This window comes from Eucalyptus grandis, chromosome 5 (genome assembly GCF_016545825.1).
Source record: "Eucalyptus grandis isolate ANBG69807.140 chromosome 5, ASM1654582v1, whole genome shotgun sequence".
NCBI classification, from domain to species: Eukaryota; Viridiplantae; Streptophyta; class Magnoliopsida; order Myrtales; family Myrtaceae; genus Eucalyptus; species Eucalyptus grandis.
This window is the reverse complement of record NC_052616.1, coordinates 6,756,741-6,781,307: the sequence shown is the minus strand read 5'-3', so window position 1 is coordinate 6,781,307 and position 24,567 is coordinate 6,756,741. Positions and strand designations below refer to the sequence as shown.

General features: G+C 41.1%; 5 protein-coding genes across 5 annotated transcripts; 1 reads left to right on the top strand and 4 right to left on the bottom strand.

The window, feature by feature from the left end:
- Window positions 1–1,817: 1,817 nt before the first annotated feature.
- Window positions 1,818–4,088, bottom strand: LOC108959449 (subtilisin-like protease). Its single transcript, XM_018873085.2, has one exon. The coding sequence runs from the start codon at window positions 4,086–4,088 to the stop codon at window positions 1,818–1,820; it is 2,271 nt and encodes a 756-aa protein (XP_018728630.2).
- A 527-nt stretch (window positions 4,089–4,615) lies between these two features.
- On the bottom strand, window positions 4,616–7,616 carry LOC104445984 (subtilisin-like protease 1). The gene is given in 3 exon segments (XM_039313246.1): window positions 4,616–6,694; window positions 6,697–6,809; window positions 7,562–7,616. Coding segments are annotated over 3 exon segments (2,247 nt in total).
- Window positions 7,617–11,391: 3,775 nt separating this feature from the next.
- LOC104443753 (copper chaperone for superoxide dismutase, chloroplastic/cytosolic) lies at window positions 11,392–14,900 on the top strand. Its single transcript, XM_010057273.3, has 6 exons — window positions 11,392–11,752; window positions 11,846–11,872; window positions 12,171–12,243; window positions 12,376–12,510; window positions 13,508–13,731; window positions 14,497–14,900. The coding sequence occupies exons 1-6, from the start codon at window positions 11,453–11,455 to the stop codon at window positions 14,758–14,760; spliced, it is 1,023 nt and encodes a 340-aa protein (XP_010055575.2). The 5' UTR covers window positions 11,392–11,452; the 3' UTR covers window positions 14,761–14,900.
- A 206-nt stretch (window positions 14,901–15,106) lies between these two features.
- LOC104443751 (nudix hydrolase 14, chloroplastic) lies at window positions 15,107–18,371 on the bottom strand. Its single transcript, XM_010057272.3, has 7 exons — window positions 18,079–18,371; window positions 17,863–17,968; window positions 17,233–17,310; window positions 16,970–17,062; window positions 16,704–16,796; window positions 16,315–16,413; window positions 15,107–15,635 (listed from the first exon to the last, which is right to left on the bottom strand). Exons 1-7 carry the CDS (start codon window positions 18,315–18,317, stop codon window positions 15,378–15,380), a joined length of 966 nt encoding a protein of 321 aa, XP_010055574.2. The 5' UTR covers window positions 18,318–18,371; the 3' UTR covers window positions 15,107–15,377.
- A 2,045-nt stretch (window positions 18,372–20,416) lies between these two features.
- On the bottom strand, window positions 20,417–20,932 carry LOC104445983 (antifungal protein ginkbilobin-like protein). The gene is made up of 2 exons (XM_010059904.2): window positions 20,562–20,932; window positions 20,417–20,441 (listed from the first exon to the last, which is right to left on the bottom strand). The coding sequence occupies exons 1-2, from the start codon at window positions 20,930–20,932 to the stop codon at window positions 20,417–20,419; spliced, it is 396 nt and encodes a 131-aa protein (XP_010058206.2).
- Window positions 20,933–24,567: the final 3,635 nt, after the last annotated feature.

Below are 24,567 nucleotides of genomic sequence, written 5' to 3'. Positions count from 1 at the left end.
CGGATTCGACACTAAATCGAACCCCTAAATCAATGCGGAAGACGAGCTCGGGAAAACAACACGTATCACCAATCCTAAAGCACACCACGGATTCGAGCGTACCTTTTAAGCCATAGATTAGACACCGACGCTGGTAAGAGGAAGAGAAACTTGGCCCTGTTCGATCCGATGAAGCAATTTCGCCTTTTGTGCTTCACTGTTTCCTTTTGGGAGAGAAAGCGAGAGAGAGAGAGCATGAGAAAAAAAAAGACGTACGTTTATTTTCTTTTTCCAACAGGTGTCATCTCTCTCTCTCCTCCCTTTTATACCTTCCCCCATCCACGGGCCCTATTCCCGTGGGCCGGGCTTTTTGGGCCCAACTTGGGTGGACGGGCCTTGAGCCCATTACATATAAACCATCAGTTATTATAAGAAAACTTTGTGTTTATCCCATGAACCACCAAAGTCAATAACACAAGACCGTAGCATATCCTCTAATGTCTAAATGGTTTTCTTTGACTAACCATCCGTCTGTAGGTGAAAGGCTACTAAAGTTGAGTTGAGCACCTAATGCCCCTTGTAAACTCTTCCAAAAGTTAGAAAAAAAACTAGGATCTCTAAAACTATATGGGAACAACTAAAAGATTTAAAACTAAATTGGTTACCATACAATATGTTTAGGACTTTTTAAACAATTTTCTCCTTAAATATGCCTAAATATGCAAATGAGAACACACCTCAATTTGCAAATAAGAACTGTTTTAGATAAGTAAATATTCAAAATGCCATTCTAACAGGTAATTGATCTAACAAGTTGTTTGATACAACTTTCCCGCAGCAACTTTTATTGTGAAAAGAGGTGCCGCCACATCAATAAGGTCCTTTGCAAGCACCTTCAAAGTTGCGGCTAAAAAGTTTCCTAACCCATTTCTAGGCATACCAAAGAGCAAACATACAAGTTATGTCTCTTCATAATGAAATCACAGCAAAGCACAACTACATTTCAACCATAATTATACCAAATCGACTTTAAACTTATCAAAATATATTAGCATCACCATGTCTACTTAGATATATCAAATCGTGTCATAAAAGAATTAGAAAAAGTAAATTACACGTGATGTACATAATTAATCTTATCCAAAACACTATTAACTAGGTGATCAAGTTGAAATTTATAAATTGTAGATCAAAAGGGTCAAGTTGAATTTTGCACATGATGAGATTGCTTAATATCTCAAGCATAACCACCCATTTTGGTACTCCGTGGCAATATCTATATTTCAAATTTGATCAAATTTTTCCGATCAAACGAAATTCTTGATTAATTCCGTGAAAATTTAGTGAAACCATTGATCTATATAGATAAGATAAGACATAGGATAACACTGAAAGATAAATTCAAGTGTCAAGTATGTGAATTGCCCATTTGATTCCACGATTCAACCTATTTAGTAGGGGTATCATAATAGAAACTGAAAAATCAAACCGAAAATTCATGCATTTTCAATTCGGTTCAGTTAAGTTTTAAAGTTCGGATAATGAAAAATTAATCTTTTCCTTTTTTTGGCTGTTTTAGATTTTTTTTTTTTTTTTTTTGGTTTGGTTCGATTCATAAACCAAACGGAACCGTCAAAACTTATGGAAACGCAGTACTGTAAACTCTCTAGTGAATGTTTATTTTCCTTTTTAATTTTAAGATTAACCAAGCTACAGATTATTCGGGACACAAAACACATGAGAGAAGCCAACGTAATCACACGTCACGCCACTCCACGAGCTCCCTCCTCGTCGGCTGCAGTTCTTGAACCCTAGCAATCTCAAGACACTCCCTGCAGTTAAAACACAACAGCGACAGGGGTCCGAACCGAATGCCGAGCAGAGACCCACGTGATCGTCCCCTGAGCGAACGGCATCGTCGCCGCCGCTTTCCGGTCAACTCCCCTCGTAAAGTCAACCCTGTAACTCGCTGTCTGGTTCGCCTCCGTGAATTCCAGATCACGCGGGTGCACGTCAATCGAGTCCAGACCTTTGATCGGGTCGATGACCAACCGGTAATGCGACTTCGCCGGTCCAACGTTCCTCACCGTCCTTGTCACACTCACCATCGTCACCGAGCCCCCGAACACCACGCTGATCGACGGGTAGTTGAGCTGGTAATCGGGTATGCTCTTTATGCTCGAGCATGTGACTTTCTTCTGAACTATCATCTCGATTTCTGAGTCAGTGTAGTTGAGCCCGCAAAAATAAGGAACGTAATCTTGCAGTCCGATGTCGTAAACGAGACCCGGGTCGACGGCCCTTGACGGGTTGACATGTCCTGCACCGGTGGCGAAAATGTCTGCCGGATGGAGCGTCTGGTCGATGATGGGTTGGCGTTTCATGTTGGAGGTAGCAGCGGTGGTCACAATGGCGGACTTGATGGCGGCCGGCGACCAGTCGGGGTGCGCACTCTTGAGCAGCGCGACCACACCGCTGAGGTGGGGGCAGGCCATAGAGGTCCCGGAGATCACGTTGAATGCGTGCGTCTTGCTTGTGGATTTGTCTAAAGGAAATGGCCAACTGGCAAGGATGTTCACGCCGGGGCCAATGATGTCCGGTTTGAGGATGCCGGGGCTTTCGATGTTGGGGCCGCGCGAAGAGAAGAATGATACTGCCGGGGCGGCCGATGTTCCAATGCGGGTGCCTTTGAATAGGATCGTGGCAGTCGGCGCTGGCGCCTTCCTCAGGTAGCTCTTGATCGCCGCCCCTGCGACGTAGCTCACGTGGACTGCGGGAAGGACATGTGCATCGGCCAATGTGGTGTATCCCTCGGTGGGACCGTTCGCGAGGATCATGGCCGCGCCGCCTGCATCCTTGACCTCTTGACCTTTCTCGAGTCGTCCTTTTGCGTCACCAATATCGCACACAACCACTTTCCCTTGGAGGTCCGAGCGGCCTCGTAGTGAGCCAGCGAGGCAGGAAGCCGAGGATGGATCTCCGGTTTTTCCCGCATGAACAAGGGGAAGTAGCTTCTGAGGGAAGTCGTGGGGTTGGTAGAGGGTCTCCCCATCGAACTCTTGCCTGCTCCCGAGCTGCACCGAGGCCGTTATGGTGCGGTCGATGCTGCTCGCTCCCACGGTGAGAATCCATGGTGCCTCATTTGACAACGTGCTGTTGGACGGCCCACTGTTCCCGGCGGAGCAGCTGACGAAGATGCCCTTTTGGATGGCGGCAAATGCACCCTTTGCGATCGCGTCGTCATAGAACGGTCGGGATATTCCTCCAAGAGAGAGTGAAAGCACATCCACACCGTCCTCAATGGCTGCGTCGAACCCAGCTAATATGTCACTCTCAAGGCACCCGAAAACCTCGCAAACCTTGTATATTGCCAAATGCGCAAGAGGCGCCATGCCTACGGCCGTGCCATTGGCATTCCCGAGTGCACTGGCACGCCTCACAAAAGCACCAGCAGCCGTGCTGGAAGTGTGCGTGCCGTGTCCCACTTGATCATCTGGCGGACCAGTGTACGACCTGGCACCGATGAGCTTGTTGTTGCAAGACTTGCCATTGAAGTCACACCCGCCCTTCCATTTGGCCGGGGGCGGAGGCACCCCCTCGTCGCTGAAGGAAATGTGGTCAGGAAAAATCCCTGTGTCCAGAACTCCAATGATGACGCCCTTACCGAAGTTCGAGTCTTTCCAGAGCCCGACACCTTGGTGCAATCCCAAGAAGTCGGGGGTGTGAGTTGTGTGCAAAGAGAGCGCCTCCTCCGGACGCACGTACAAAACACCGTCCTTCTCTCGAATAGCTTCAGCTTCCTCAGTGGTCAATTTGGCAGCAAACCCGGATAGTACATTTCGGTATGAGCGAACCATTCTGTGCTCCTGGTTTGAGCTGGCTGCTGTGGCAGGTAAAAATGACCGATAGAAAGCATCAAGATCCCCTGGAGTAGCAGCGAAATCTTGGTCGGCCGGCTTTCGCACTTGGACAATATAAGTGGACAATGGGCTACTTGGGTTAGCTACTGCAATAGCACCATCAGCAGGCGATATGCTTAGAAGCCAAGCGAGACCGAGAAGGGAAATCATCACGGTGGTCGGACACGATCTGCATTTCCGGTCTTCCATCTCAAATTAGCAGAAGAAGCAGAGAAATGATTTGAGCTTCTGAGATCTGTGTTGATAGTTGAACTTATAGCGCACATATATATAGGAGGAGCGAAACAAAGAACTTCCATTGTGTTGACGACATTGAAGAAGGAAATCAGATGCGAAGCTTGCGTTTATGAGGTAGAGGACAATTTCGAGTTCGTCATTAAAACACAGTTAAAGCACAATCTGATCTTCTTAATTAAAACCTTCCATGCAAAGTCAGAATGGATGACCGTCTTTTGGAAAAGCCTAAACATATTTAGTTGATTAATGTCCTGTGTGCCGAAGCCCTAGTGCTTGTGCATGAACTGACTTGAATCTTAACAGCTTTGAACATTAAAACAACACGTACGGAAAACAACTCGACGAAAAGTCTAAAACATCCAACCATGATAAAATGTGAGAAAAGCCAAAATGTCACACGTCACGTCACTTCGCAAGCCCGGTCCACCACCCTCATCAACTTCGATTCTTGAACGATGAAATTCAGACACTCCCTGCAATTACTCGAACAAAACGGCCACTGGGGTTCGAACCGAATGCTGACCAGAGACCCACGTGATCGCTCCTTGAGCGAACGGCGTCGCCGTGGTGTTCCAGTCAACGCTCCTCGTGAAGTCAACAGTATAGCTCACTGTCTGGTTCACCTCGGTGAACTCCAGATCACCCGGGGACACGCCAATTGAGTCCAGACCCATGATCGGGTCAATGAGTGACAAAATATAACGCGACTTCGCAGGTCCGACATTCCTCACCGTCCTCGTCACACTCACCGTATTTACCGAACCCTCGAACCTCACGCTTATCGATGGATAGTTGAGCTGGTAATCGGGGATGCTCGGTATGCTCGAGCATGTGACTGTTTCTTGAACTATGGTCTCGATTTCTGAGTCGGTGTAGCCGAGCCCACAAAGGTAAGCGATGTAATCTTGCGGTCCAACATCGTATATGAGACCGGGGTCAACGGCCTTTGATGGGTTGACGTGTCCAGCGCCGGTGGCGAAAATGTCCGCCGGATGGAGCGTCTGGTCGACGATGGGTCGGCGTTCCAGGTTGGAGGTGGTGGCGGTGGTCAAGATAGCAGACTTGATGGCGGCAGGCGACCAGTCCGGGTGCGCGCTCTTGAGCAGCGCCGCCACGCCGCTGAGGTGGGGGCAGGACATGGAGGTCCCAGAGATCACATTGAATGCGTGCTTCAGGTTTGTGGAATTGTCTAAAGGAAATGGCCAACCGGCAATAATGTTCACGCCCGGACCAATGATGTCCGGTTTGAGGATGCCGGGGCTTTGGAAGTTGGGGCCACGGGAAGAGAAGAATGATACGGCCGGGGCAACCGATCTACCGATGAGGGTGCCTTTGAATAGGATCGTGCCTGCTGGTGCCTGCGCCGTGCTTAGGTAGTCTTTAATCACCATCCCTGCAACGTAGCTCACATGGACCGCGGGTAGGACATGCGCATCGACCAATGTGGTGTAACCCTCGATGGGACCATTCACGAGGATCATGGCCGCACCACCCGCATTTTTGACCTCTTGACCTTTTGCGACTCGCCCTCTGCCGTCGCCGATGTCACACACAACCACTTTCCCTTGGAGATCCGAGCGGCCTCCTAGTGATCCTGGGAGGCAGAGGGCCGAGGATGGATCTCCGTTTACTCCCGCATAAATAAGGGGAAGCAGCGTCGGAGGGAAGTCGTGGGGCTGGTAGAGTGTCTCCCCATCAAACTCTTGGCCATTCCCAAGGTGCGCCGTGGCCTTTATGGTGCGGTCGATGCTGCTCGCTCCCACGGTGAGAATCCACGGTGCTTCGTTTGACAATGTGCCGTCGGACGGCCCGCTATTCCCTGCGGAGCAGCTGACGAAAATTCCCTTTTGGGTGGCAGCAAATGCACCTATCGCGATCGAGTCGTCGAAGAACGGTTGGGATATTCCTCCTAAAGAGAGGGAAAGCACATCGACACCGTCCTCTATGGCCGTGTCGAGCCCAGCTAATATGTCGCTCTCGAGGCACCCGTTTGCATCACAAACCTTGTACATTGCCAAATGCGCAAGAGGCGCCATGCCTGTGGCCGTGCCTTTGGCATGACCGAGCGCGCTGGCATCCCTCACAAAAGCACCGGCAGCCGTGCTTGAAGTGTGCGTGCCATGGCCCTCACCATCGTACGGCGGAACGGCCTGTGCATGAGTCGTGCTCGAACTGGTGAACGACCTCGCACCAATGAGCTTGTTGTTGCAAGATGTGCCGTTGAAGTCACACCTGCCCTTCCACTTGGCCGGGGGCGGAGGCATCCCCTCATCGCTGAAGGAAGGGTGGTCAGGGAAAATCCCCGTGTCCAATACTCCGATTATCATGCCCTTCCCGTAGTTCGAGTCATTCCAGAGCCCGACTCCTTGGTGCAATCCCAAGAAGTTGGGCGTGTGAGTTGTGTGCAGAGAGAGCGCCTTCTCCGGACGCACGTGCAAAACACGGTCCTTCTCTCGAATGGCTTTAGCTTCCTCAGCGGTCAATTTGGCCGCAAACCCGGATAGTACATTTCGGTATGAGTGTACCATTCTTTGTTCTTGGTTGGAGCTGGCTGCTGGGTAGGTAAAAATGACCGATACAGAGTATCGAGATCCTCCAAAGTAGTGAGATCTTTGTCTTTCGGCTTCTGCACTTGGATGATATAAGTCGACAATGAGCTACTTGCACCATCAGCTACGGCAACGTCGGCATTAGCAAATGGAGTGCTTAGTGTTGCGATGGGGCGAGCGATCGAACAAAATATAGACGGAAGAAGAAAAAAATAATAAATCAGACACCAGATTTACGTGGTTCAGTCGTAAAGACCTACGTCCACGGGGAGAGCAGCAGCGAATTTCACTATAGATCAAGCGATACAGGAGATTACACACTCAAGTCACTCAAACACTCTTTCGGTGTTTCCAAATCCCAATTACACAAATACATCATCTTACTTGGATGTAAATCACGAATAAGTTTTGCCGCACGAGAAATACGAAGACCCAAAGCCAAGCACCCAGCACCTATGAATGTCTCTCACGAACAGAACACCCACAGCACTCAGAGTAAAACGGCGTGGCTTTCCTCCCTCTCGGCGGCCTGCTTCACCACGTGAATCCTTCGGCGGCTCCTCTTTCACGTAGGGTTTCAAGCGGCCACTAACCGAATAAAAAAGACCTGCAAAAGAATTCTTTATTCCACCGCCAGAGAGTTGCGTGCATGAAGAAACCGACTAATCCAAGATTCGGTCAACAAAAGAGAAAGATTTGACTTTCCCTTTTAATTCTACAAAGCCGAGTGGGACGCTGCTTCTTTGTTTTTCTTCAATTCGATTCCGCAAGCTTCCGTGCGGCAAAGAGGAAACTTTATTTTCATTTATTTTTATATTTCCTCTTTTCCAGCGAAAAACTCGAGACATAATTTAACACTTAGAATGCTAGCGAGACCGAGAATGAAAATGATCGTGGTGTTTGGAGACAATCTGCATTTCCGGTCTCCCATCTCGAATTAGCAGACAGATAAACGCTTTGTGATTCTGAGTTCTGTGTAAGCAGTCGAACTTGTAGCACACTTATATAGGAGAAGCGAGACGAAGGGCTGCATCGGGACACTGCAGGTTTCGATGGACGCAAGCCGGCACTCGACAGCTGAAATCGTGGTAATCGAGAGATTTAGGCTCCGTTTGTCGTGGCTTCTTTGAATGCTAACCGTGAGTTCGCTTGCAAGAGTCCAAGAAAAGGGACTTGGCTCATGGCGATCTCCGGAAACCCATTCCAAGAAAAGAGCCCAACAAATGTATGTCTAGATCTCGCTAGTTTCAAACAAAACAACCAGATTATGTACTCATCCAATTGCTGCTTTAAAATACGATCATTGGAATTGATGTTTCGATCTTGTTGGACTCATGTGAAGAGACCAGAAGAAGAATTTAGATGCGAAGCTTGCGTTTTTGGGGACCAGGACAATTTGAAGTTTGTAACCCCCAAAGAAAAAAAAAATTAAAGAACAATTTGATTTCCGACATTAAATCATGCCTTGCCAAGTCAGATTAGTCTTTGGAATTGTCATCTATGTCTTTTACCCACTTTGGTCCTAACAATTGTATAAACTAATGCTAACGTTCTGGAAACCATCGTCTGTCCAGCTTTCCTTGACCGCAATGATATCATACAAGGAGAACAAGGGGAGACCATCTCTTATAGTTTAGATCGATTAGATAGATCGGCATCGTTTTTATCCTCCATCATCTCCTTTCTTGGTTTGTTTTAAACTACACGGGTGTGCTCATTTTTATCGACAAAGTTTGGTGAATGCTTATGATATGTAGATTATGCATAGGCAAACTTTAGGCGAGCCGTGATTTATGGCCATTTAAGAGATCACATATATGTAGGACTAGTATCTTTTTAGTATTTACGTAACATGTTGATTGTATAGATTAAGTCTAAGGGAATATTATATTTTTTACGCAGACTTTCGATAATTAACTATAGTGTGATACCATGCGATTAATTTCACATTACTGTCCTATCTCTTGGCCATTGAAGGGAGGAAAGGATGTTGGCCAAGAAGGTGATCTAGTGGGAACTCCTAAATATATCTGGAGCTCCAAATATTTGTGTTTTCGGTAATATTGAAGAGACTATAGAAACTATGATTCAAAATTGATTTAGAGTTGCGTCTCAACAATTAAATGGACATACAAACAAATGAGACAAGCTCAAGCATTTAGAGATTTTCTTTTCTCGGGGTCAATATCCATCCAGAGTTCTTCAAAACTTTGTGCAAGAAGATTGCAAAAGTTTTGATGTCCTAGTGACAAGGAATGAAAGCAGTTTGGAACCCAAACGAAGAGAAGAGTGTCACGGAAAAAGGTGATCGTAATACCATTCAGGAAAGCCCTGGCATCACAAGGATGCCATGGAAACGATGCCGACAACTTGAAGCTCGAGCTGCGCAGAGGCTGGGTGTGTGCCAAAGAACCTTTGGGAAAAGCATTTGCATATGCAAAAAATAATTATGATAATATTGATTAACCCCTAAAGTAACATTCTAAAAATGCTCGATGCCAATGTGGGGTAAGAATTGCACTGAACTTCAATACTTTGGAAGTGCTGCATTTAGTTCAAAAGCCTTTGGAATTGTCTTGCCAAATACGTCTACTTTGATACAAAAACCTTCAATAGCCCAAAATCCCTTATCAACTGTGCTAAACACACCCTCGTTGCATCATCAAAAACCCCTCGAGATCTTATGTGCCTTTTCTTCTTTTTACTGGATTTTTTAAGTCTATGTATGGAAATGTCAATCGATGCACTCATTGCTAATGTGACACTAAAAAGGTGAAATATTAACATAGAAATAAATAAACATATCATATTTTATAGGGCGACGCTTTTTTCACTCCTCATTTAGCTCAGATACTCTTTTTCTTTTCTTTTTTTATCATATTATCCCTTGTGGCGCCCACCACTTCTCATACAATTCTATAAAATTGATCTTTTTTTATTATTATTTGGTTCACACTTTTTATTTTGGTTCTTCTTTTTTTTCCTTACGAGTCCCACTTTCTTGCTTCTTTTTTTCCATGCCTTTGACTGTCTCAGTTATCTTTTGCAAATCATTTCTTTGATATCCCATATCATTATTTCCAACAAGTCATTTAATGAGAAGCAACATAGTAACTCAAAATTGATCAAAATTGATGATAAAGAACATGTGGAAATGATATTAAGAAAATAAACCCAAAGAGGCCTTAGTCTATAGGACTCAAGTATGCTACAAACTACAAAGTAATTGCACAATTAATTCAGAAACACTGTTTTGATGCACGCTACATTCTAATCGCAACATTGAAACACAAGATCAAGCACTTCTATGACCCAAAACTCAAATTCACTTTTAAGAAAAGATATGAAGAAATACAAAATAGCAATCGGAATAAGCATGATTCGAGATCAAGAAAACTAAAAAGGAAAAAACAAGCTTTTGTCAAAACCATCGCTCTAGTAGCAAATGAGGAGAGTTTGAATTGTTGTCGTAAGTAATTCTTTTGGGGATTTCAAATGCGAGAGAGGGTTGTTAAAGAAGAGGAAGAAGAAGAAGTGGGAGGCATAGAAATAAGAGAATGGACAGCAAGAGAAATGATTTGCGAAAGATGTCAAAGGTATGGAGAAAAAAAAAAGAAGAAGAAAAATGAAACCCAAAAAAAAAAAAAAAAAAAAAAAAAAAAAAACAGCCTTGATTTAGATACTCGAGTGAGCAAAAGAAAAGTTGCAAAAGACAAAAATTTAGAACCTACAAAGTCATATTTCATTTTGTATATGAATTTTGCAAGTAAGGGTGCGTTTGTTTGTGTTCTTTTTTTCTTATCATGAACAGAAACGTATTTGTTTATGTTTTTGTTTTTGGGACTTATTTCTATTCCAAGGGAACAAATTTGGAGCAGCAAACAAGAAAAACTTGTTTCTTTGTTCTCGGAACACTTTCGAAAACAATTTTTCTCTCCTATTTTTTTCTTCATTTTTTTTTCTTTTTCTTTTCTTCTTCTTTTTTCTTTGGCTGGTCGCCAACCTCGGCCATGGCCGACAACCGACCATCAAGGGCCGGCGACGCCAGCAACTGACCGTCAAGGGTCAGTGACCTCGCCGGAGTGTCGTCAGTGGCTATGCAAGCTCGAGCTCTCCCAGATCCTGTGAGCCTCGCTGTGGCTAGGCGAGGCCGCCAGCCAAAAGGAAGAAAAAATTAAAAAAAATAAAAAGGAAAAATAAAATCAAAAAATTATAAGTTTACCAAACTGTTTTTGTTATTTTTCTATTTCAAGAATAGAAATTTTGTTCAATTACTAAACGCATTCTTTTTTCAAAAATTATTCTTCGAAATAATTTTTTTTTTATTCCCTGAAACAATTTTTTAACGGAAATATTATCAAACGCACCCTAAATACCTACAAAACACTTATTAAATGCATTTCTCAAATGAATTCAGGCACTTGTTAAATTATCAAAATTCGTGGACTTTGCAACCTTTTAAGACACTACATTGAAACATCAAACTCCAACACTAGTGCTTAGCAAAATAATCTTAGGCACCGGTCAGCATAGAACGAGAGAACTTTCAGGATGCTCCAGGACCTTTCTGTATACATCACTCTGGCATCACCCGATTCGCATAAATCGTCCCAGATAGAGGAACGAAAGTACGTGACGACGCCCAATCTCCGCGAGACATCTGCGCAGTAATTTTGACTTTTGCATTCGTGGGTAGTTAGGAACGGAAACAAGAACAGCGCCGAAAAAAAAACGCGAAAGTAAAAAGGAGGAGAGGGCGGAGGAGAGATGGGGTTCTTCTTGCTAAGGTCAGCGGCCACCATCACAACAGCCGTCGCGGCTTCTGCTGTCCCCGCGGCTCTCGCCCTCGCTTCTTCCCATCACCGCTCTCCCGCTCCTTCTTCTTCTTCTTGTTCCGTCGCCTGTTCTTGCTCCATCCGCTTCCCCAGGTTTCCGAACCCGAGCTTCCTGTCCCTCTCTCATTCTTCCGGCCACGTGGGCTCTTCGGCGACCGTAAGAGGCCGTGACTCCGCCCCCTCGGCTCTTCACATGGACGCGCCCGCCTCCGATCTCGAACCCACCTCCCAGGTTCTTGATTTCGGCTACTCGTGATTTCGATCGTCTGTTTTAGAGTCGTTTCTTGGCGATTCTTGATTTTCCGGTTGTTTTTTGATCTTGCAGAATGGTGCTGTCTTGCCGGAGCTGCTTGTGAGTCCTTCAATCCTCCTTCTCGTGAATTTCTTTTTTCGTTTCGTCAGTTGTAGATATTTGGTTTTGGGTGGCGTTTCTGGGCGATGGTTGTTTAGCTCTTGGTCTGTGTAATTAGAGAAGTTCACATTGCCGCCCTTCAATGATTTGTGAAATAAGAGCTCTTTCTGTTGCTGGAAATGGAGATTGATATGAAGTTTTTGTCTTTTGTTTTTTGGGGGGGTTGGTGTTGCTGGGATTTAATAATTTCATCTGATTTAATTCTGAAGCTTACATCTTGTTAATTTTTCCCCCACAGACTGAGTATATGGTTGATATGAAGTGCGAGGGTTGTGTTAATGCTGTGAAGAGCAAGTTGCAGACTGTTGAGGGTAGGTGCTTGTGGCCCCTTAGTTGTTTATTTTCAGGCGGTTCATTAGGTTCATCATCTGGCCTGCTCTAATTTCTTAGCTTTCTTTATTTTTACTGAATTGTTGCGCTGTTGTTCTGATGGAATCCTCTAGGAGTGAAAAACATCGAGGTGGACTTGAGCAATCAAGTGGTTCGGATTCTGGGTAATTCACCTGTCAAGACTTTGACCGAAGCATTGGAGCAGACTGGTCGTAAAGCCCGTTTGATAGGCCAAGGTGTACCAGAAGGTGGGTCGACTATTCTACCATGATTTGTGCAATGTTCTCTTTTTGATACTTTAGCCGCATCTAGAGAGTATGTTGCTATACCATGACAATCTAATCAGAAGATCCGACAGGTTATACATGGTCATTACTGATATTGAGTCCATTGTAGATCACAATTGCAAGTGATGATTGATAGGGATCTGCCTGCAAGTAGATTGACTTCAAATGTGAAGAAATGATATGTAAGGACCATCCATGCAATGCAGTCTGAAAATTTGAGGTAGACGATTAAATTAACAAAGTAGGGTAGTTCTTATTTCTGTGAATTTTCAGAATGAAAAAGTGTGATTTGTGAGTGTGCTTTGTTCTAATTGCTGTTGGCCGGCCTACTGCAGCACTAAGTGTGCAGGCTAACTAGTCATTTGGCTATTGATATATAAAGCCATCAGTTCTCTTCTACATACCTTATCCTTTCTCTAAAACAACTGAGGTCAGCTTGGTGATTATTGCCTACATCTAGGATAAGGCCATTTTTTGTTTTTCTATGGTTCCCTCTCCTCGTTCATCTTCTTTCCAAACTTAATCCTCTAGGAAACGATTTAGGAGTGAGGTCGCCTCTATGACAATTGAATGGATAATTGGGTTATGGAGACCATCATCAACCGAGCTTCTTTTGCTGAAATATGGTTATCTTTTGCTCATAGCTGGTTGACGATAGAAATTTTAATGCTTCTACAAATGGATACTCATAATTCTGAATATCTTCATCTTGCAAATCAAAGTTTTTATTCGCATGGATAATGGCTATGGACCTCCATTCCTAAAAAAAGGTTGAATTCGTTTTTGATAAGACATCTGTCTGTTCCAGCTCATTATTCCAATATCTAAGTAAAGAGTTTCTGCATTATCCATTTGAAAGAAGGTTAATTATTCAACAATATGACAACATACTTGTAAAGAACCAAAACACACTCTTTCAGCCTCCATGTGGTGGTAAATCATCGTTGCTGTTGTGCAGATTTTCTAATATCTGCCGCCGTAGCAGAATTCAAAGGTCCGGATGTTTTTGGAGTAGTTCGCTTAGCTCAAGTGAACATGGAATTGGCTAGGATCGAAGCCAATTTTAGTGGGTTGTCTCCTGGGAAGCATGGTTGGTCCATTAACGAATATGGTGATTTGACCCGAGGGGCAGCAAGCACTGGGAAAGTTTTCAATCCGACTGCTGAAGCAACTGCAGATCAGGTTTGCTTGCCTAGACTTACTCCAAGTTTGCTCGTTATAATAACTGATTTTCTTGCTATGAGCATTAGTTATATGGGGGATGATGACGGCTGTTATTGTTGTTTCTGCTTCCCCTTCGTGTTTTCTGTCAATAAGGCCTAAGTATATAGCATAAATAAGATTTCTAAAATAAAAAACAAGTGGTGAAGTAATTGCGCAATATGTGACTTGCATGCAATGCATTCTTATGTCATAACATTAATAGTTTTGTTGAACCCTCTCTGTGTACCCATTGTATTTGCTCTACCTGACAGTTTGTCGGGTAACAAGAACATTATTTTCTTTTACATCACACATCTGAGCCGGCAAATAATACTTTGTGATTGGAATACGACTGCTATGAGGCTTCACGAGAGAGCAGGTCTAAAAATTAGCTGTGATTTTCTTCGAGCTTTATTTCTTTCTGTGTAATTTTGAAATCACACGTTACATGTTTGTCCTCCAACTAGAGTTGATAGTCTTAAGTGTTTTAAGCTCGAACTTTGTCTTGGTGCCCTCTGTACATCCTGGATTGCATTAGTGCTTCATGCATTCCATCCTGGCATAACTAAATATCAGATGAAACCTTTTTCGTGTTTTTGGGTGTCCTAGCGTGAGTATGAGGTGTTTTTGTTGTGATATCACCTTCGGTCTGTCTCGCCGATTCTTTCATATGATCAGATTGAGAAGTTGTTCCATTTCTTTAATGTGATTCACATTGAGCTGATGTTCCATCTCGTGTTCCAGCCCCTTGGCGACCTGGGAACACTGGATACTGATGAGAAGGGTGAGGCTTTCTTCTCTGGCATCAAAGAGAAGCTGCGGGTTGCCGATCTCATTGGACGCTCAATAGCAATCTATGAAAGTGAAGATAAATCAGATGCAGGTATTGCAGCTGCTGTAATTGCAAGAAGTGCCGGCGTGGGAGAGAACTACAAGAAGCTGTGTACGTGTGATGGGACCACCATATGGGAGTCAAGTAACAATGATTTCGTCACCAGCAAAGTCTGAATTATATGAGTTCTCGCAGTTGTATAATTTTCTTGGAGAGGCGTGTATGGACATGAGGGTTCGATTTGTTAGCATTGAAAAGAAAGGAACTGACAAGTTACTTAGCCCTTTGTGTGTATTTTCAGCGGCATTTGTGTTGACTGCTTGCCTACAGCTTAGCCCGAAATCTCTGGACTAGATTTGTAGCCAGTGCAATTGGTTGATATCAGGTCATAAAACAATAATTTCTTGCAAATCTCCTGATCCCAAAGTGGATGACCGGCTTTTACCATACCTTTAAAATGTAATGTTGATGTGCCAAATCTGGTTCTAAAGTGAAAACATCACATGATTGTTCCGCGAAATATAATCAAAACAAAATTCTCGTAACGAGAAGAATCACTTCATGAGTACATTAACTAATGTCATCAATTTTGTGACGGTATATGGTCTCTTTCATTTCCCCCTTCGGTGCAAAAAACAGTAAAGATTTGAATCATGACCATTAGAATCAAGATCCCTGAAAAATAGTTGGGCGGGACAGTATTGAAAAAGAACATTGTTCCACTCGAGGTAGGTCGCAGTCATAAACCTCGAAAGGTCTTTTCATGATATAAGAGAGAAGCTTCATTGAAGCTTCATTGTCTCGCTGAAGTAGCAGGTTGATTTATCAAAGGAAGGAGACCCTCTCGCTTGGCCATTTCGTAGAGCCCAATCGCCATTAGAACCTTCGCATCACCGGTTGCGCGCCACAGTTTCTCATAAGGTATGACACGAACCTTAATAAGCTCACCATGATCTTGCAGACCAGTTTCCTTGCCTTGCAGCTGCTTGATGATCGCTGAGTCCACATTCCCTCTGAATAGGAAGATGCCTAGTTCTTCATCACAACCTCCCTACACATGGATTATCATCCAAGAATGAACTTCATGCCTATAAAAATATCAAAATAACTAAAGATACACTTCAAATGTAAATTGACTTAGTTCCACAATGTGCAAGGCTTAATCATATCTAAAACATTGATTCTCAAGAAGACATATAGAATAACACCACTGTTGCACAAAGCTTATAGCCCTTATGATGACAAAATCACCACTAACGTATCTGTACAAAAAGACATGAGGTGCTCTTCTAGCATATGAAAGAAGTCATCCAGCAATGACAAAATTTCTGGGCTTGTACGGTTCTAATAGCAAAGCCCCCTACTCTTCCTTGCTTACTTAATGAATCACTAACTGCTAAGAGGACCGTAGCTTGGTTTAATTCAGATGGGATCAGAGAGGTATGAATGCACCCTTCAAAGTGATAAGAGAGAGTACACATATAGCAACTTCTTGCGAAAGCTCTTCAAAGAAAATGAGAGACACAGGTCCAAGACATCAAGGGCAGATTTTAAGCATGTCCTAGGCCGCAAAAAAAAATTTGCTCCTGAACATCAAGATAAGGCAGTACATTTTTCAGACACACTTATCTTTCTTCCTCTTTTTTCTTTACTAGAACAACTTCCACATATTATTCACATTAAATGAATGCTTAATCAGAAAAACTTTAAATGTTGAAAGGTCACCATACCGGAGAAGGAATCACCCTGCATCCAGTAGATGGATTGAGAAAAGCTGTCAGGTCAACCATGTCTTTCAGATTCAGCTGGATGCCTGTCTCCTCTTCGACCTGTTACATTAATGAGTCATTGTGATCAGTAAAGTGCCCACCCCCAAAAAAAAAAAAAAAGAGTGCAAGTGCTGCAGCTAGTATTGTTGGCGCCTAGTTTGTTTACTATAGAAGCCAGGATTCAATCGGTACCATCACAACAATAATCAAAATCCAGGGTTATAATTTAGAAAGAGCACTTAAAGAATCAGAGAAAATGAAAATTGATTGTATGGAAAAGAATGTGTCCCAAAAGATAATTAAGTTAGAAACTTAGAATTAAGGGAAAGAGAAATGAGGTGGATCAAAACCTCGCGAACCGCTGTGCCAACAAAATCGCCTTTGTCATCATCCAACATTCCAGCAGGCAATTCCAAAACAAACCTCCCCATGGGAACTCTAGCCTGCGAGGTGCTCAAATATTCAGCTTTAAAAAGCCGTTATAAGCATTTTTGGATTCAATTTTACCTTTTGTCATTTGTATTTTTTCACTTAAAATTTAATTTTCAGCTTTTAATAAGATGTTTAAAGGAAAACGGGAAAAAAAACACCTGAGATATCAATGCAGAATGTATACCTGCTCAGTAAGAACAGCATAAGTTACTCCATCCGAATCCAACAATATCAGCACGGCTACAGCTGGTCCTCGAGCAAATACTATACCTGGCACCTAATAATATTTTATTTCCACGACTCTCAAGAAAATTAAAGTGTTCTAGAGCATGAACACAATGCAAGGAAGAAGTACTTGCTTGAATCACCTTCTCCCCAGGCCACAGGCTTAATTAGAAAGAGACATTCAACACAGATGATATCAATGCATAGAACTGATTAACATACCTTTTTCCCAGTTTCCTTGTCAAAAATATCTGCCTTGAATTTGAGAAAGCCAATGCGGCTTCCAAACATATCCACGCCCTACAATAAAGATCATTACTTCTTGAATCCAAAAAAATTAACAGACATGCCATAGCACAAATAAGAACACACTTCCTTAAGAGTTCTATTGCCTTCCATATCAACATCATCATCAATACTGATCAGTGTTTAAGTAACATTCATTGCAAAAAATAATCCAATTTCGTAATGGCCGTTGAATGAAACATCAGTGCACGTCACCACAAAATTCTTGAAAAATGAAAGGCACGGCCTAGCTAAAAAAAAAGTTTTTTTTTGCTGGTTTATAAGACATACGGACAAGAAGAAATAAGTTCTTGTGGGTAGGGGGGGGATGAAAAACATGCTTGATAGTTTTCACATATCTCTCTGAATTGTTAGAAAGTTACACTCCCAAGCGTGACTCCAAATTGTTCTTTTTCCCCCCACAGAAAATCCCCATTTTCACAGAACCCTTCAAAGCAACTCCTCAAACCAAACAGCTCCATCTCTCGACTCACTACAGTAGACAACAAAAATAGGGCAAAGCTCTCCACTCACCACAGTGAACAAGAATCAGGGGAGAAAAACTACCTGTATAAGCACCCGTTTCAGCGTCCCAGCACCACTGGACAAAATCCCGGTTTCGCTTTGCAAGTTCTTGAGCCACTGCTTGAACAGAGAGGAATCGATGGCGCTCCTGCCACCAAAAAGAAAAACCGAGTCGATAAGACAAACCGGCCAAAACCCAACACGGGAATCGACCCAGAACGAAGGAAGAAGGGCCAAAGGAAAGAACTTTTTGGGCACCTGAACTGGGAATCGGAGACTCCGGTGGCGGCGACGACGTGGACGGGCTCGGCGGGCTGGACGGGCAGAGTGAGGGTGTGGGAGAGGGGCGGAGATGGGTCCGAGCCGCTCGACATCCTGCAGCACGGCGGTCTGCTCCAGCGGGGCGGCGATGGGAGAGTAGTGATCTTTCCGGCGATGGAGATCGTAGCGCGAGAAGGTTGAAGAAGACGAAGATGAAGAAGATGAAGGTGAGTCATTTTGCCGTAATTCGTAATTCGTAGTGTGGAAACTGCAAGCAGTGGTTGTCCTCGAGGTGGAACTGCAACGCAGTGGACACGTATTTTCTGCAAAATGACTTTTTCTTTTTTGCCATATATTTCGTCCTTTTTTTTTTCTTGGTCGAAATATTTGGTGTATTTGATTGGTTGGGAAAATAATTACTTTGTTTTTCTTTTTCTTTTTCTTTTGGGTGAAATTTATAAAATAACAATGGATCTAAAATACTCTCTATTTTAGAAAGGTCCATATCCGAGATCCAAGCCCTTGTCTCGTCTCCCGAGGTCTTTTGCGATCAGGCGGCTGACCATTGTCCGCATAATGAAAGTAAAAAAGGTTAAACAAAAGGAAATTTTAAAAGATGTAAAATTAAAATAAATAAATAAAACATTTTAAAAAAATTATAGAAATTATTCACATCAAAATTCACCTCACTATGTAGAATATTTGATATTTACATCGACGATTTTCAATCAAATTAATTAAAATGACTTTATTAGTAAATTATCAAAAAGATTTATGATTAAATTAATCAATTTAAAAGTTTAAAATTAATTTAATATAAATATAATTAAAAAAAATTAGTAACTTCCCTCGTCTTTAGAGAAGCACTTATGAAAGCCAGAGCTATAACAAAGAGATGGTTGTAATTTTTTCAAGAAGATTTACTTTCTTGTTGTTTCGTTGGAGGAAGATGTGATATTCCTTGCAGCACAAATTCACTATTGCCTTCTCATAGCATATTCTCTTCATTAAAAAGAATTACCTCATAAATTTTATAAAGATATACCTAGAGAACACAGTACGATCTCTATAGATGTCCTCTCATTCCGATGTATATAAGATATTATCGCAATCATCCATATATCATTCGTCAAGTGATTTAACTGATGTCATGCCCTTTTTCGAGAATTATTTCTCTCTTTTTTTAATGTTTCAGGCATGCTACAAAATTATTTAATAAATTTAGTTTGAAGGGTCGTGACAATCACATGCCGAGGAACAATGGGTCTCATAAAAAGTACAAGTTTCCATAGCAATGAGTTCGGTCCATCGCATCATCCATAGAAAGAATTGAGGTTTATATATTCCATCGTGATTGTTCGGATCGGGGTCGAAAGATAGGAGGATTGGACCGAAACATTATCAAAATTTGAGAAAACGATCACATCCCTTTGACGTAATTGGGCCGAAACGCTTAGCTATAGAGCAAGACGGACCGTGGGACTAGTGTCTTCGTCTAAACTCAGAAGATGAATGGTCCACAATCGAGCCCAGTTAATGCGCCATTTCTTGAATTTAGCCTGGTCGACAATTGTTGTTGCAAAATGACATTTTTTTTTATTATTATTTTATATTTTTAAGGTAAACTCTAGAAGATAACTAAGGATCTACAACTGGCATATTCCTTCTCTTTTGATATTTAAGCAATCGAGGCTTCAAACTCTCCATGGGCAAAACTAGATACCAAACTCAAAAGTCATTATTTAGGCCTATTCATGATTTTAAAATACCAAACTCATTTTTATAACGAGTATCCACATATTGATTGGATATGATCAATAAAGCAAATTTCATAAGATGGAAAAATAAAATAACAATAATTACGAAAATTTTCACTTACATCATAACATTGTAAAAATTGAGAAAATTTAAATTTTTGTGATGTTTTTATATTTGATATGGCTCAATTTAGAAGATGTCATAAAATGTTGCCTTTTTAGGTACCGTATTTTGTCGAAACCAAGTGTTGAATCAAATAATGGAATTCTCCATGTTCCGACATACACTTTTTTACCGTGGCACTTGGAGAAACCACTGTAAACTTTTTTTTAAAAATGATTTTTTCTTCATATGCCTTTTTGTTGTAATTTCGATTTTTCACATGGGATCATGGCACTTTCTCATGGTCAAGTATAAAAAGCCATAAACAAAATAAAAATTTACGCAATACAACATTATGATATAGAAGATCCCAAATTTAACAGATACATGTATAGAGATTGATTGATCCGAATATCCGAGTATTGCACGTCATAAAATAATAATAATAATAATAATGCATTAAAGAACCCTTTGATCAAAGGGTTTTTATCTTCACATGACTGAACATGGGGCACCAAACGAAATTAGTCAATAGATAAATGATCCTTAATCCAAATTAACGACACTCTTGATACTGTCATCAATCCCCCATTCATTCATTAAAACGATAATTTTCGTACCTCATCCTACAATCCTTAAGCTGCACTTGAGCACCGGTGTTTTCTGGACAACCATCTCTCAAATCGTATCTTGCAGATATTAAGCATGTGAAGCAGTCGTAATGGGAAAGAGCTCCATTGCAAGCCGAGTGGCCATAGCAACCTTGATCCGAGACGGTCGATTGTCTGTAATAGTCAAAACCATTATCTGCCGTGTTATACACCAAATCTTGAAGGACGCTATCCACTTGACCTCCATAGGTGCTTCCGAATCCGAACTTAATCCCGTTGCATATTCTGTATACGATCGTCGTATCAGAATCGCCTATCACGGTGATGCAAACATAAGAAAACCAAATTATAACAACTAGAATTCTCTGAAGGAGAGCCATGTTTACCTCTCTATATGCTTAGAGAAACACTTATGTAAAAACTATGATTTTGACAAAGAGGTGATCGTAATTTATAGATTCTGTATCCTCATTGTTTCCAATCTATTTACAATGTCACGATGTCCTATCTTATATCATTTTGTGTATGTGCTTCTTTTGCATAGTGTTTATCACGTAAACTAAGTTCATGGACGGCAAATTTTGTCAATGCTTGATAATACAACCATTTTATGTTGAGTATGGACTTCCATAGTTCGGCAAAGAGGAACCAACTTTCTCAGCACAAGTCCATTGTTGCCTTGTCATGGCATATTCTCATTACTGCATTCAAACCTAGACTTTAAATTTTGAGACACGACAGAATATTCAAATTGAAATATCATTTATGCACATATATGTGTACAAAATATTTAATTTTATCAAGAAATTTTGGACCTAGAGCAAGGAGGCCACCACTAGCTCCAAAGGTTCCCTCTCTATATCTCCTCCTTCCCTCTCTCTTCCCTCTCCATGTCTTCTTCAACGTCCAGCTATGGGAAGGATTTGAGCTACTCTCACTTTCCTATCTCTCTTGTTAATTTTGTTTATATTTTTTATTATTATTTCTTTTTCTCTCTTAATATAGATTTGGAGCTCTTTTCTCTCAATCTAATTTTAAATTTTAAAGCTGTTCTCTTCCAATTTATGGTAATCGCAAAAAGTTTGGTGTCTTGTTGAACCATGTAGATTTGCTCTCCCAAATGTTATATATGTGTTCATTCAACCTGCTTTTGTTGTCTCCATATGGCGATGATGTAAAGGAACCTGAACCTAGGTGCGCACTGTCAATTGGCAATATTGTAGTTAGAATGAAGTTTTCCATGTGCTCATTATTGACGAAGATATGAGATTCAGTGATCAGTCGCGAATTATTTTGCTTGACAAATCCATTCTTATTAAATGAGTGTGTACTACTAGTACATTTTTTTTTGTGTCGAAGGAACCGCTTTGGCCAACAGCCGCCACGTAAACCTCCAGGTGACGCTAGCTTAGGACCCACCATCAAGGCACCACGCGTAATACGCCTAATGGTCTGCCAGCCTCCATGTAACTTGCGTTGCAGGGGCTTCGAACACCTGACCTTTCCCTTTAAAGGCAGGAGTCTACCCAGCAGAGCCACCACGGCCGGTGGTACTACTGGTACTTTGTTGGTACTTCTTATTTTCTAGATTTGGCTTTGTTTTGCAATATTCTTGGCTCAGCTCTACTTTGATTTGTTTTGCTATAAAGCCTATATACTTTTTATGTATTATTTTGAGCCATGAATATAATTTTCTTTTAATAAAAGAAATTCAAATAACTTATCATTTTTTGACCGAAAAGAGCTTATCATTTACGTACCTTATTTTTTTCAAGGGGCAGGCCAAAAGCAAATTGAGAAGATTTATTAGTTCTATTAATATTGCATAATATGTTTCTTTAAGAATGAAAATGTTGTTTACTTACAAGAAAGATTGTACATGATTGAGAAACTAAACTATTGCTGAATAATTAATTTTGTGCTATACATAACCTTACTACGGTAAAGCTCTCCCATATATGTATCTTTATGTGTACACTGCAAATAACAAAAGAAAGTCATTCGTACAATCATACATTCTTTCGTGGACTATGGAGCAATTTCATTTATTTTATTAGGTTCTATTCCGATTTTCACAACAGGTTCACAAATTTGAGATTCCTATATAATATAAAACTGTAAAAAGAAAAAAAAATGTTTATATAACTGGAAGTTTACTATCAAATAATAAATAGTAAATTTAAGGAATGAAATGAAACAAACAAGAAAACGATTTCTTGTTTTCTTTACATGATTACCCATCTGTCCATCATCATAATTATTGTTGTCTAATCACAAAATATAGAATTATTTAGCATTGATGTAATGGACTTGACTGGTTTCTCTAATATCAATGGAAGCTATCCTATTGTACCTCGGCCAAAATGGATTTTTGTATTTGGTTGTGATAGCGTCATATGGCCTTCAATATTGACGAAAAGTTTTGTAAAATCGTAAAATGATAATAGAAAGTGTGATTTATGGAATTTTTTACTAATATCATAACGTCATGACTATCATAAGATTTTTTTATTGTTATATCATTTTTCTATTCGGTTATGACTTAGAAAAGAAGATGTCATAAATTATGACCTTATCTATGATGTTTCTTTGATACTAACCACAAAATCATATAACGAGAAATTGTTAGGTTCCGATATTAAACCCTTTTATCTTAATTACACATTGAAAAAATCATCAATGAAAAAAAAAAATTGATATGCCGTTCCATCATAACTTCAACTTTTTAAAAATTTTGCGAGATTACAACACTTCCTAATAGTCGGTATAAAACATAATAAACCAAATAAAATTGTTGTGCAATACGACATTGTATTATAAAAAAAATCCCGAATTTAATAGGTATAACATTATTGGGGCATAGATGGTGAGGTCCAATGCACCAACAATATTTATCAACAGATAAAGGTATCTTAATCCAAATAGACAACACTCTTGACGTGCAATTAATCCTCATTCATTTTAGGAAATAATAGTTTTCGTACCTAGTCCTACGATCCTTAAGCTCCACTTGGGCACCGCTGTTTGCAGGACAACCATCTCTTATTTCATGTCTAGCCAACAATAAGCATAATAAGCAATCGTAGTGCAAAAGAGCTCCATTGCAAGCCGCATGGCCAAAGCAACCTTGATCCGAGATTGTCGATCGTCTGTAATAATTAAAACCGTTGTCTGCCGTATGATACACCAAAATCTGAAGGATGATATCTACTCGGCGAAAGTGCCTACGACTCCAAACTTAATCCCGTTGCATATGTAATATATGATCATCATTTCGGATTCCCCTACCATGTTGATGCAAATACAAGAGAACCAAATTACAACAGCTGGACTTCGCTAAAAGAGAGCCATGTATCCCTCTCTATGATTAGAGAAACCCTCATACAAAAGCTATTGCGTCAACAAGAGGTGATTGTAATTTGTAAAGTACAAATCCTTGTTGTTTCCAATCTTTTTATATGTTACAATGTCCTAACTTATATCATCTTGTGTGTGTAATGCTTTCTCCTAGTGTTTATCACCCAAATTAAGATTCTGGATGAATTTTGTGTGGACTTCCATAGTTCGGAAGGGAATCCACTTTCTTAGCACAAGTCCATTGTTGCCTTCTCATAGCATATTCTCGTTATGGCATCCAAACCCAAAATTAAATTTCGAGGCACGACAAAATACTGAAATTGACATATTATATATGCATATAATTATGTGCACAAAATGCCTAATATTATGAAGAAATAACAATTTACATTATGATTAGCCCCATCAACCATATCATTTAGAGAAAAAGTCTATACAATATTTTTGGTCGCACTTGTTTCTTTTGGGGTTGAAAAAAATATGGGGAATGGACTGAAATATTACCAAAATTTGAGATAAGGAGCATATTTCTGGCCTAGACACTCAGCTATAGAGAAAGACGGACCGTGGGACTAATATTATTATCTAAACTCAAGTCGTCAACTAAACCAAGCCGAGAAGATTAATGATCGTTTAACTTTGATCATTTCAAAGAATT